This window comes from Anoplopoma fimbria, chromosome 17 (genome assembly GCF_027596085.1).
Source record: "Anoplopoma fimbria isolate UVic2021 breed Golden Eagle Sablefish chromosome 17, Afim_UVic_2022, whole genome shotgun sequence".
NCBI lineage: Eukaryota > Metazoa > Chordata > Actinopteri > Perciformes > Anoplopomatidae > Anoplopoma > Anoplopoma fimbria.
In genome coordinates this window covers 20,009,207-20,022,693 of record NC_072465.1, presented here as the reverse complement: position 1 = coordinate 20,022,693, position 13,487 = coordinate 20,009,207, and the positions used below count along the sequence as shown (strand labels likewise).

Genomic DNA, 13,487 nt, shown 5'->3' with positions numbered 1-13,487 from the left:
TTACACATAACTACCATTAACAACTCAATTTATACTCCTCTGTTAAGTAATATGTCTTTATTTGAAACAATGAAAACGTGTTTCATTCACAGCTCAGTTGACATCAAAAGCAGACATTGCCTTTTTTCATCTGATCTAAAAAAGGCAGTTAACAGTCCTATTTCATCACACCCTGACTACCGTTCCCCTCTCCTTCTGTAGTTGGAGACAGTTAGCTAATTTCTCGGTATACAATGCAGCCTACCTGATTGTCATCCTTGTCCATGCTGGCATCATCTCTCTTGAGGATGAATTTCTTCTGAAAGTCCATGTTGCGTTCATCCTTGATGTGTTCAGAGAACCTTTGTTCTGGGCTGTAGAAAATGTAGAGAACAGAAGGCATGAATTGTTAAATACTAAACAACATTTGACTGCATTAGAGAAAACATTTAAGCAAGGTAACAGCAAACATTGGCATGTACAGAAGTGGTTTCCACGTTGTATATCCTATAACTAGTACTAAATCTGAATATCAGATTTGCACAGATTTTGTTTGTCCACTTCTGAGTTTCTTGATTTGCCCCGCGTATGTCAACAAATCCTCACACATTATCTGCATCTGGCTGCCGTTAAGACTATCAATACATCTATATGAAACTATTGTGGAAGTCCTTTCCAGATTTGGCAAAAATATATTTTTAACCAGATGATTTGTATGTCACAGTTTAGGGAACCTAGAATCCCACATTTTTCACTAAACAGTTGTTATTTGTGTTGATGGCTCTCCCATCAGCCCCTAAATCCATCAACGATGACTTAAATGATTTCCTATTTACCGTTTCTATTAATACAGTTCCTGGTTCAAACAATGAACTGAGTGGAGCTGAAAGTATGATGACTGGCCCAAAAGCAACGATTATTACTGCACAACCAATCGATTTGGCAGGATTGTATATAAGCAATTTATTCCAAGAAAGGAAGAACGATTTTAGACTAATTTAAACCAGGACTGAAAACGAACTGTTGGTACTTTGTTTTTCAGAACAAGTGAATCAAAGGCGATGCTACACTTCTTTCCGACACCTTATTTCCTTAACAGCTCTGGGGTTGAACAAACTTTAAACAGCTTGCGGTTTGCTAAATTAACAATTACTTCTTCTCAAGTGCATATGTGTGCGCTTCATAACGTGTCAGCTTCAGGAGAAACAAACCTTTACATTTGCTTACATGTTGCTGGTCTGTAAGCCACAAACCCATGTGGCTGAGCAATCTCAGCCACATGGGTCGGTTATTGTGCGTTACCTTGACGCTGTTTACATTACTTCTGGATTTAATTTGCTTATAATAGCCCCTACCTGGCTAAGTCTGAATAAACCATGATGTTTCTTTTTAATGGTTGAATCATTTCAGTACATTCTACGCATACCGATTTAAAGATTATGGGGGAAAAAACTGCAGCTGCTGAAGTCTGGAACAAAGTCAGGAACTACACTCACATGCGTGTGTTGCCCGTCTTGTTGATGATGACAGCCTTGCCTGTCTGATCTACATTGTGGTCCATGCCAAAGTAGGCAGCCACACGATGCAGCAGCATACGGTGATAAGACGTCATCTGTGGAAACTTCTTGTACTGGTTACTGCAGCGGACACAAAAGACAAAGTAGCACATGTTATTACACTACACTGCGGTTCATATCTAATATTAATGTTGTAATGTCTATTCTCATGGGTATATTTCTATTCAGCATTCAACATATTTAGAGAACATAACCCCTCTGATGTTTGTTCTATATAAAAAAAAACTAAAAAAAACAGATTTGCATTTTAATGGGTTGTCTGATGGATTTAAAACATCCCTTTTCATATAAAATTGCATTCTAGATACTTTCTAAAGAACAGTGATAAATACTCCAATTATGTTATTTGTGTTTGTCCTGTACTACCTTCTGTTATCTTTTTATCCCACACAAATTTTCCTCTCTATAATTTTTTTTTCTTTTTACAAATTCTGAAGTGTGAACAAACACGGTATCCCACTTTGGGGACTTTTCATTTGGCTCTATTGAGCAATAGATGATGTACTGCTTTCAGATGGATTTAAATCATAATACTAAAATAGCACTATTCTGGCTACAGGGGAACATAAGAGTCCTTAGCCAGAAACACTGGCAGCTCAATCCAAAAAAAAAATCAACTACAACTTATATTTATATCATTACCACAGCAATCTATTAATAAAAAGGAATGGATGTAGAAGGGCTAAATTGAAATACAAGAGAGGGGTTACGAAGAATGTGGCTTACTTATCGTCATTAATGAACTCCAGGATATCTTGTTCTAGTTTGAGAAGCATCATTCGATCCCTGTTGGGCCAAAGGGGGAGAGAGGGGGAGAGAGAGGGAGAGAGAGATCAGAGGGGGAGTGTGTCAGTGACTAGAGTGCGGCGAGCATACCAACCAAAGATCAAAAGGTCTGATGTATGGCAAGAAATACTTGTACCACTTCTACTACAACGGGGATCCTTCCAAAAATCTTTTTCAAATTGCATTTTTACCAGAACTTCTTTACACAACTGGATGAAATCTTGTTGGCATGTTTGGGTGGATATAAGACATTTATATCAACAGTTCATCTACAGACTGCTGCAGAGAACGGAGGACTTGGATTTTTACTTTTCAGTACATCTTATGAGTCAGTTGGTCGGCCATGAATAAACAAATATGTAAAGGACCAGATTAATTAATAAAAATAACCAGCTCAATCCCATCCAGTGTTTTTTTTTTGCGTTTCGTGTTGTGACAGCTGTGGACATCAGTAAACCTTTGGTGGCAATGTCATACCTGGGATTGTTTTTCAGTGTGTTGACCAGAAACTCATGAACGTCGATGCCCGTGGAGTCAGTGTATTCCTGACTGGAGTCTAACAGAGAGAAGGAAAACGTTAACAGGCAGGAGGAAGCAAAGGTTGAGACTGGTTAGGGACAGTTCTGTAGAGATCCTAAAATGGCACCCGAACACGCCAACGAACGGAACTCCAGGTTGTTCAGGGAGGATAAACATAAGAAGCTGATGGCATGAGACACCAGCTAGCTGTTCCTCTATGCTTCACACACACACACACACACACACACACACACACACACACACACACACACACACACACACACACACACACACACACACACACACACACACACACACACACACACACACACACACACACACACACACACACACACACACACACACACACACACACACACAGGGGGATCGCTTCCACTATTTTGCACTACACTCGGTTGGACTGGCTATTTCATCTCTGCTGCTCTCAGAATGTAATGACGCCTGAGGGCCTCTGCAGAGAGATGAAGGTAATTTAGAGAAAGAAGGAGGGATCGCATTATCTTCCAGAGAAATTAGCTTGACATCATATTAGTTTTGGTTTTCATAATGCAGTGGACATTACATTTACACTTAAGAGAAAACACGAGAAAAACTTTTTAAAATGACATTTAACTGACAATGTCATCTAGCATTCAATGTATTTGAGTATAAAGAATAAAAAAAATATATATATACATATTTGACAGAGCTTTCAATCTCGTCTCTAGAAATAAAAGCATGTTACCAATACAGGCTACAAAATGGATCCAACTTCCGAAGCTGCATCTTACCACGTGACAACATCTTTCGCGGAGCCTTGTCCTTCTTCTCCTTCTCCTCATTTTCATACTCGTCCTTTGAAGACTTCTCCTCTTCCTTGTCTGACGGACAGCTGATGTGAAGCTGGATGATCTCCTGGAAAATCACATTCCATTGCTATGAGAAAAGATGGTTACATTTTGAATTCTAATTTTGTTTACTCTATTTAGCACTGTGTCCTACACAAACTGTAGTTGCACAATGAAAATGCAGTCTAGGCTGAAAACGCGGGTGTGGAAACAGGTTAGTGTGAGGGGTTAGGGGGTTAGCGACAGGAACAGTACCGATTCTGGAGGTCCATCATTGGAGAACGGACCAGAGGACTCCTCACACACTGCCAGACTCCGAACCAGCTTCAGTTTGGCATTAGACTGTAACAAAATCACACATATATTACCTGTAAGGCTGTTTTAAGTTTGTTTTTAGGGATTTTTAAATGTAGCGGATACGTCTAAACGTTTGTAAACAAGGTCCTCTTACAACAAGCACAGTTCAAAAACTTCTGGTAATATGAAATGAAGAATGGGTAGCATCTTATTAAGCACCAACTTATCTGAACTTAACTAGAAATTAATAATAAATGGTTAACTTAACTAAGCTACAGGGTACATGCACCACAAAGAGTATTATCACAATCCGCCTTTTTTTTTAATTTTTATTTTTTTTACATAAACAATGAAAATATTCAGACGTTAGCCGACTGTATATTGCATTAAGTTCTACGGTTACATTGTGTTTTCATAAGATAAAAAGTATATAAATAACTTGTGAGAGTTGTAAAAATACGAAGATAATAAGAGTTCCCTGAGGAATGGAGGAGGAGCTGAGGTCGGACATTGAGAGCACACATAGCCTCAACACAACATAGCTGATTAGGACACTTTGTAGTTTATGTTCCGAAACCAAGAGGGAAATGAAACGAGGGTGCTTCAACGTTTCCACTGTGAAAACATTTGATCTATTCCCTTTAACAAGACGCATTTTTAGGAGCAGGGCTTGCATGGGATGTTGTGGATGCTCATGAACTCCACTGACTAGACTAATCTACCTTTAAAGATGCACACAGGACTAAGAAACAAGTTCAAAATAAGTTCAGTTTAGGAGAGCTACAGTTTAAGAATGAACTTCTTAGGGTTTTCTTCATTTAAGTGACAATCATTTAAGATAATGATCAATGAGCAGATGCTTATTATGCAAGTATACAGGGTGCATGGCTCTGTACACCTACCAAACTATCTGTGAATGAAAATTATGAGAGAAATGTATTTCTCTCATGTATTTATTCCTCAAAAGCCCGCTTCTTTTCATTATAGTCAAAAATAAAGAAAAGCAAGAATCTTACAAAAATAATATAGTTGGCTATAAACTCCAATTCCCAAAACTAATTTGGAGAATGCTGCTGTTCAGCTGCATTATACACTGTGAAGAGTTACTTAGAGGTGGTATGAATGCATTAATGTCAAAGAAAATACTGTCTTATCTCTAAGCTACGTGGTACAAAGCAGGGTGAAGCGTTGGCAGCTAAAGTTCACAGCCAACGTCAATACAGTCGTCGCAGAGTTCTTCCAGTGACCCTTTTTGGCCCAAAGACACAGACTGCAACACCAGTCAAGAGGTCTAAGCAAGACACAAATCAACTTCACACTGTTTCTGAATGCTGCTTGCTTAGTACAAGAGGAAGAGAGAGAAGACCAACAGTATGACTTTCAACAGCTGCTTCCACTGCACTCCACACAGCTCACCCCATCTGGGAGTCAATTAACAAGATTTATTCAGCGAACGAACATCTAGTAATGATATTATAGACTTTATCAACAGTGTTAAGTGGCCGGGTGAGGTGAGGTCACTTCAACAGACCTACTTTTAACCCTCTCATGGGATTTAGGATTTTAAGCCGATGATAGGAAGAAGGTGGCCCACTGTAGTTGAGAGGATTAGCACGTTAATAATGGAAGGTCATCTTATACAACAAGCAAGCATGGGGTTATTCCAGGGAGAAGGATTACAAAGTTATTTGGGTGACTTTAAGAAAGTATCTGATTTTGTAGTTAAAGAAAAGGCTGGAAAAATGATAAAAAATCAAATTACTGACCTTGGCCCTTTTCCTTCCATGGCTGTGATTAGGAGCCCGTTTCTGCAAGAGAAAAGTGTAATTTTACTCATCTCCATTTAAGAGATTACTACTACCACCAGATACAGTTGTTCAAATATGTGAGTTTACCACACTCACGTTGTACCACTGAATATTAAGACCTTTCATGTTAATAAAAGTCACAAATGATTTGTACGACATCAACTGAAGGCTATATAATGAAATAGTGCAGAGGTAAATATCAGTTCTTGCTACCAAAGTACAATCATGTATATTGGGAAAATATCATGTTTTTTTTGTTGTCATTATTATGATCTCTGCTAGAGTGAGTGAGTGAGTGAGTGAGTGAGTGAGTGAGTGAGTGAGTGAGTGAGTGAGTGAGTGAGTGAGTGAGTGAGTGAGTGAGTGAGTGAGTGAGTCCGGCTGGAGTCGGTGCAGACATCGTCATAGATTACAATGACGGCGTTTCTGTTGTTTGAAGTGCGAGTGCAAAGTACATCTGATACACTTGTGGTCTAGACGGGCTGTTAGCCAAATGTGGGTTGTATCCATTTAAACATTACAGCAGTGGTCATTGCAGACACACCTGGCGGAGATCTGCACCCTACTGAGGGCACCTTTCTAGTGATTTTCAGTTTCCAAAGATTTGCAGGCACCTAATGAGTTCAGATCAGTGACTAGGTGTATAGAAAAGGGGTGAAAGTGCATTTTTAAAAAGCCAAGTCTCTGTATTGCATTTACAGAACATGCAAAAGATAGATTTCTGCATGAGAAACCTGAGTTTTGACCCTGTATATGCCTAAATGGGTTTGTAACAGGGCTTCTTAAAAGACGCATGTGCATTTCATAGATCATCAGTGAAAGTATCACTGTAACGGCTGTGCTATGGGCTGACAGAGAGATTTCTCTAGAAGTGTGTCCTTGGATTCAAAATGACCAAATCCAAAATCTGGCTTAAACAAGTCTAAAAGGTAATTTTTCTACCTTAACAGTTGTGTGAAAAATACAGAAAAATGGTATGCATTTATAAGTATGAAGCCTTTCCTTTCTAAAACACTTAAAATATGGCTTAGAAATATGGCTGATGGAAGGAGAGGCACATTGTTATGGACCAGCTGAATATAAATGCTAGTTTCACTGTAGCCAGGTTATTGCACATCATGTAAACATACTCTCATTTCCTGCCTTGAATTGGTTTTATTAAATCCTTAAAACAAATGTATCATTGTAATTCATATAATCATGATCTTTATGTTCCTACTGGCACTTTTACTGTATAAAGTTACTTCCTCCCACCTGTGTATCCTGTGGGGAGCTGTCCTCGGGCTCCAGGCCCTCTCCTGTCCCTTCCTTGGTGCACTGTGGTTGAGGGGAGGCCTTGCCTCGACTGCAGGGCTCAATGAGCGGCCCACTCTCTCCCTCCTGCTGGATGTCTGTTGTCAGGCTCACTGACATCTTCTTAAGGGAGGGGGAGAGGGTGGGAGATGGGGGAGGGGTTGGGTGGAGAACCCAGGAGTGGCTGACAGAAAAAGAGGCAAGAAAGAGAGGCAAACTCAAGGCTCTGACAGATTTAAACAACAAAGGATTGTAAAAATGAATAAATGAAGAGATAACAGCGAGAAAGAGTCAGAGGCATACAGAGTGTACTACTACATTATCTACCTGTAGGTGGTACCAGATCTTTGCTAGACTCTGTACAGTGAGTCTGGATGGGAACCACACACAGGAAGATGAAGGGAACCCACTAAGGTAGTGTACTGTGGTGGGCTGCAGCAGGGGGCAAAGCGCAGTCCATAGCACGCCTTAGCCTTCAGGGTGGTGCTGAGAGGAAACAATACAGAAGAGGGAAAAAACTGTATAAATAAAAGGCCACATTTAAACAGTTAAATGGCTGCTCTCTGCGGCATAATTAATAATATCTTCAACTGGTTTGTTTTATTACATGTGCAGAATAAGTCACATCTTTTTAGGGAGGAAAACAATTCTGAACAAACTAAGATTATTAACATCTTAATCTTTAAACAGTAAGTAACTAGAATTACCGCCTTGTGCTTGTATGTTCGCTCAAGGCGTTCCTGAGATATCGCACTCATGACAATGGGATGGACGTGAGGTCAAAGTGACCTTGACCTTTGACAACCAAAATGTATCAGTTCATCCTTGAGTGCAGGAGAACGCTTATGCCAAATTTGAAGAAATCCCCTCGGGGCGTTCCTGAGATATAAGGTTCATAAGAATGGACAGACGGACGGAGGGACAACCAGAAAACAATGCATCTGGCTACGGCTACACGGAGGCATAAAAAGCACAACCGACAATGTTGTTTTATCACTTTTACTTTCTTCATTTATGTCTCAAGGTGTTTGAGCACAAGCCAGAACTTTTCCATTTCATTCATGAGAATCCGTTAAGATAATTTCAGTACTTTTAAAAAAAAAAAAAAACGTACAAGACACAACGTCACAGGAGTATCAACATGCACAACAAAAAAAGGCAGCAATATTTACAGCGATCAGGTGAACTGAAGAGGCAGCAGCTAGCCAGCCAGATAAGGGGGAGGGGCACACCAACGGGCCGGCCACCACCTCAGCGGTCCTCTCAGGCCTCGCTCTTTTCTCTCCCTCCAGGCTCAGTGCAGCAGCATGGTCTGTCCTCCAGTCAGGAGCCCTGGACAACAAGAACAGAAGAGGAAGACACGAATGACGTCATGTTTCACACACTGAGTGACTCATCGCTGCTGCTGCTGCTGCTGCTGATTCTAGCAGGGAGGGGGACAAAGCAGCTGAAAGCTCACAGCCTACTGGCACACAGTGCTGCAGATTTCTATAGCGTGGGCAACACTCTTTATGAATGGGAATTGTGTGTTTTCTACGAAAGAACAGGTTTAAAAAAATGGGTTTTCCCCCAAATTTCAAACTAACAGCAAAAATTCGACCAATTGCAGTGAAAGAATGATTGCCTTTACACAAAGAATCACTGAACAAATGAAGTAAACTGTCATATCGGCATTTCAGACAATACTGTTGTCAAAAATATGGATTTCTTGGTGCATAGACTCTGAATATTTGGAACGGTTTCAATGCTCACCAATTGATACACAGGAACTAGCTGTCACTCTTGCTTCTCTCAAACAGTGAGTTGACACACACCACTACAATGCCCATTCTACTGTTCTCTGCTACTAGCTAGTGCTATTCACACTACCACACATTCAGGAATGCAATGCGTGACTGAGTCGTCATTTGTTTGACCAGCTTTAGTTTAACATACATCAAAAAAGCACCTTTACTTTTCCCATTTAAACTCTCAAGGCATCTTCTAGCAGCAAACTCATCTTAATTAAACTTTCTCCAATCACAAAACACATTTAGAATCAAGCATTGCCTCCTTAATACTTCATTATTACTGCAATAATCCTATCCTTATCATGACTAGTATTCTCTCTTGCCCTCACTTACTTCCTCTAATTTACATCATTAAACCCATTTTCCCAGCATGGAAAAACATGACACAGAACAGCAAACAGCTTTGGGCTGAATTCTGGCTATTAAGCAGTATCTCTGATGTCTAAAGCGTTACTCCCATGCACAAACACAGACACGTATGATTAACTATCCATCCGTCCTACAAGCTCATATCTTCTGGTATCACGGGGTCAACAGCAGCATTAATTCTGCATGCCTGTTGAAAGAAAGACGACAAGTATGCATGAAATCCCATATGCATACATAGCGAGACAAGCGAGCACAAATTGAGGCATTAGAGGTATGATTGCCAGATTGCATGCATGCAGCATGGATGAGTGCCATTCATGCATGTCCCTGCCTGTACTGCTGTGCTGTGCTGTGCTGCAGGATAGAGGAGATGAGTGAACAAACTAGGCAGGGATTCCCAGTGAGGGGAGACCCGGGCAATGCAACAGCAAAGGCGTCATCAGCAGCAGCATCAGCAGCATTACAACACATCACTGACCAGGACACCCACATGCCCCAACCCCCGCTCTGCTTATATAAGCATGCCACACTGCAGCATAGAATACATCCACACTGTGTACTGTAGACTGAGAAAAATCACTCACACGGTCGCTTCAAAATAATATCCTCCTTTCGCTCGCTCGCACACACACACACACACACACACACACACACACACACACACACAAAGTGTATTCTTGCACCCGAAGAAATGAATGGTTTTGGATTAGATATTCATCCAGCTCAAGTGTCAATCTCAAGGCTGATCGGACCAATAGCATAGCATAGCATAGCATTAGCAGGGAGGGGCTGCAGGACAAATTGTGATTCAGAGCCAGAAATGGGGTGCTGAATAAAACCAGCTTTACCTAATCTTCTCTCCTCCTCCACCCATGCCTCTCTTATGTTTCCTCAGCTCTCTCCTTAACACCCCCTACCCAACCCCACCCCACCCCCCCCCTGCTTCCATCTACACACGACCAAAACCAGCCCACAGTGTTGCCAAGGAGATGGTAACGTCATTCTCAACTGCTGCCATTCGTGTTGGGCGCGTACCAGTGAGAACAGCAGGGAGAAGAATGATATTAAAAATAAATATGTGGATTGTAGTGTGCACAGACTGAGCGAACAGGGCAAGATGGAACGAAAAAGTGAGAGACCATATGAGAAGTAGAAGTCAAATTGGTGCTGCTGAACTATTAAAGCCTATGAAGATGATCAGTGAAGCAATGAGCACAGTTGCCTTTGAGCTACCGTAACTAGACAATAGCACCTTAGAACACACATAAAAATGCTATTTAACAAATTACCTTAAAGTAACACAAGCAGTGGCATGAACGCTCATGTTTGCATCGATCAAAACTTAATTCGCAAGTTGGAGAAGAGCAGTTGAGGAAAGCAAATTTGCCTCAAGTAATGTTGCACTATTGTTGATGGAAAATAGACCTCCAGATCTGAAGAATGAAGTCAATGTGGAAGTGCCTTAAACTTGCATTCTCACTCCTGCCCGTCAGCGGACCACTCCTCTGGTTGCAAAAAGTCAGATTGTATGGAAGTCTATGAGAAAATGACCTACTACTTAATCGCTAGTTTAAAGTCTTCTTCAATACGGCATGATGTTCATTTAGTCAGTTATGGTCCCATCAAGTGTGAAATAGACAATAAAGCTGGATATGCTTTAGGGCGTGGCTACCTTGTAATTGACTTGTCGCTACCAGAGCGTCACTGCTCCACAAACCAAATAAGGGACTTCAGGACGTCCATGTGAACGTCTTATATACCGTCCATGCTCCACACACACCTGCTTCATCGGTTAAATAACGAAGAGGAAATGAAAGGAAAACTTTGCCTGCACTGCAGAGTCACAGACAGTTGAGTTTTCCTTTGTTGTTTTGCATCCGGCTGAGAGTTGTCACACGGCAGCTATAAGAAAGACTTTCTGCCATAAAGATTCAGTAATAGCAGTTATATTAGTAGTAGTAGCATAAGAGCATTTAACTGGGTTGATTTTAATAACTTTGATGTACTTGAAGTGTGCAACTCTATTATCTAACAAAATATGGATATCGGACCAGGACTCTGTATCGTCAGTTACTCAATATTAAATTACATTGACCGGGATTGAGGCAAAAAAAACTTTTTCTGAACATCCCTCCACTATTCCAAAAAGAAATATCAGCATGATCCTCATCAGCTGTCATCATGGAGTGCAGGTCACTCTGACCCACTTCACACACACACATTACCCAACATTGCCGCCTCTTACATGGGACCTCCTTATGACGGCATACCAGCTGAGACGCACAGGTCATACGCTGTCCTGCCTCCTGTGTCAGGTTACCAAACCAAAGACAGCCAATGGAGTGAGACGATGTGAGGCAGTGAGTGAAAGAGACAGGGAGCGTTTATATGTCTGTTCATTGAGAGTATGTGTGCGTTTGCACCATTTCAGACAGTAAACTAGCCGGACTAGATGTACCGTGCATGTATGAGCTCACTGTCACATTTAGCTACTCCGGGTCACGCTGGGTCAGGGTCCCAGCAATAGTTAGCAGCAGGGCAAGCCAGAGAAATGAGAGGAATTCTTCTGCATGGTAGCTGGTGAGCGTGGAGAGCTTGTATGCAAAGTCTCTTAACTGATTGACTTATCAAATAAACAATATCTGGTTCACTGGCAGACATCGTGCACATGGAGCCAAAAACCAGCTGCTGCCAAATAGCACCAAAAAAAAAATTGTTTCAAAGCTGTGATATATATATATATATATATATATATATATATATATATATATATATATATAATAAAAGCAATAGCCTTGCTTTTTGTCTTATTGAGAAAACATCCACAGCTAAAATGTGGACTCATGGAATGGTTTATGAATGGGACTCTGTTCTTATTTTCTAGATTAATCACAGATTAATCATCATCCATTTTAACTTGCACAATGTAAAGGGAAGACTGCTGGGGAAAAGAATCCCCCAACAGCAGAATAACAATACATATGCAGTTACAGTACAGAGACAGTACAGATGGACAGATGAATCCACAGTTGCCACCTCTTCTTTCCGACTCGTATTATTTCTCATTAATGACAGCCACAGTGCGAGTGAACAGAGACCGAGCACAATCTATTCCTAATATTTCTGTGTGGGTAATTTCGAGCTGCTATTAGTATCAGATATTTCTTTCATTCATTGCATTATCTGGAATTTCAGAATGGAGGGACGTAACGTAGCGGGCGTGCCTCTCCATTTTCTCCGCAGAGGCTGAATGAAAGATGAAGGTGAATGGAAAGCGCCGATCGCTGCAAACAGGAGTGAGTGAGCAGGCGCGTACGAAACCCACAGACGGCAGCGGGAGAGACATACACAGGCGGTTCGACCCAATTCAGCTCTCCTCTGTATTCAGCCGCGCACCTCGCCCCGTTTGACGTCAGAGAGAACTTGTTTTTTTACAAAAGGCAGCAAGGTTATGTCTTCACAGAGTGGAGTTTTATGTGTGTGTGTGTGTGTGTGTGTGTGTGTGTGTGTGTGTGTGTGTGTGTGTGTGTGTGTGTGTGTGTGTGTGTGTGTGTGTGTGTGTGCAAGCTCAGTGCCTGCACATATTATATATCAGCAGCGCTCGAAGTGTGTGCGTGTTTGTCTGTGTCAGAGAGGATTCCCCTTTGCGGCGGTTGCACAATCCCACACAGGGAGGGAACGAGGGGGGTTTGGCAGAGCACTACGGACCGTAGAGGAGCGGTCCGGGCGAATTGCAACTAAAAAGGCTCTGTGCTTCACACAATAAACATATGGACACATGCATCACCGGCCGATACAAAAAATACAGTCCAAAATACCGTACATGTAATACCTGTAGTGAGCTACATAAAACGGTATATTGGTGACAGTATGGCTCAGAAAAAAAAAAGAAAGAAAGGGAAACTTAGCTGACAACAAAAATATGGAGGAAAAAAACATCCTGAAGGCAGAGTAACATTACACGAGACACAAATGGGGGGGGGACATGAATGGACAAATGCAGCAGAAGACAGGATTTAACTTTTTCCATCTACGTCTCTCTCTGTTTTCTCTCCCAGTGCTATGAGGATACCCCTTCCTGCCTTCCACCCCCTCCACATCAACCCCTCCCATCAATATCGCTCTCCAACCACCCACTTTTTAAGTGTTAGCTCTCCGTCTCTCTCTCTCTCTCCTTCTTCCTTTTTAAATGTGTCTTCTTAAATTGTCAGGCCTACTGCT

The 13,487-nt window shown here is 41.4% G+C and overlaps 1 protein-coding gene across 8 annotated transcripts in view; it reads right to left on the bottom strand.

Moving 5' to 3' along the window:
• Positions 1-13,487, bottom strand: part of LOC129105265 (R3H domain-containing protein 2) — a 50,986-nt gene that overhangs the window by 19,797 nt on the left and 17,702 nt on the right. For 6 of the 8 annotated variants that reach the window (XM_054616187.1, XM_054616194.1, XM_054616192.1 and 3 more), the window contains exons 3-12: positions 8,280-8,439; positions 7,435-7,593; positions 7,069-7,291; positions 5,773-5,814; positions 3,965-4,051; positions 3,653-3,776; positions 2,820-2,898; positions 2,283-2,342; positions 1,476-1,616; positions 245-353 (exon numbers count right to left, since the gene is read on the bottom strand). In XM_054616187.1, coding sequence (XP_054472162.1) covers positions 245-353; positions 1,476-1,616; positions 2,283-2,342; positions 2,820-2,898; positions 3,653-3,776; positions 3,965-4,051; positions 5,773-5,814; positions 7,069-7,227 — 801 coding nt within the window. In that variant the 5' untranslated portion in view covers positions 7,228-7,291; positions 7,435-7,593; positions 8,280-8,439. The remainder of the gene's footprint in view (positions 1-244; positions 354-1,475; positions 1,617-2,282; positions 2,343-2,819; positions 2,899-3,652; positions 3,777-3,964; positions 4,052-5,772; positions 5,815-7,068; positions 7,292-7,434; positions 7,594-8,279; positions 8,440-13,487) is intronic. The other 2 variants (XM_054616193.1, XM_054616189.1) reach the window with 2 other exon arrangements.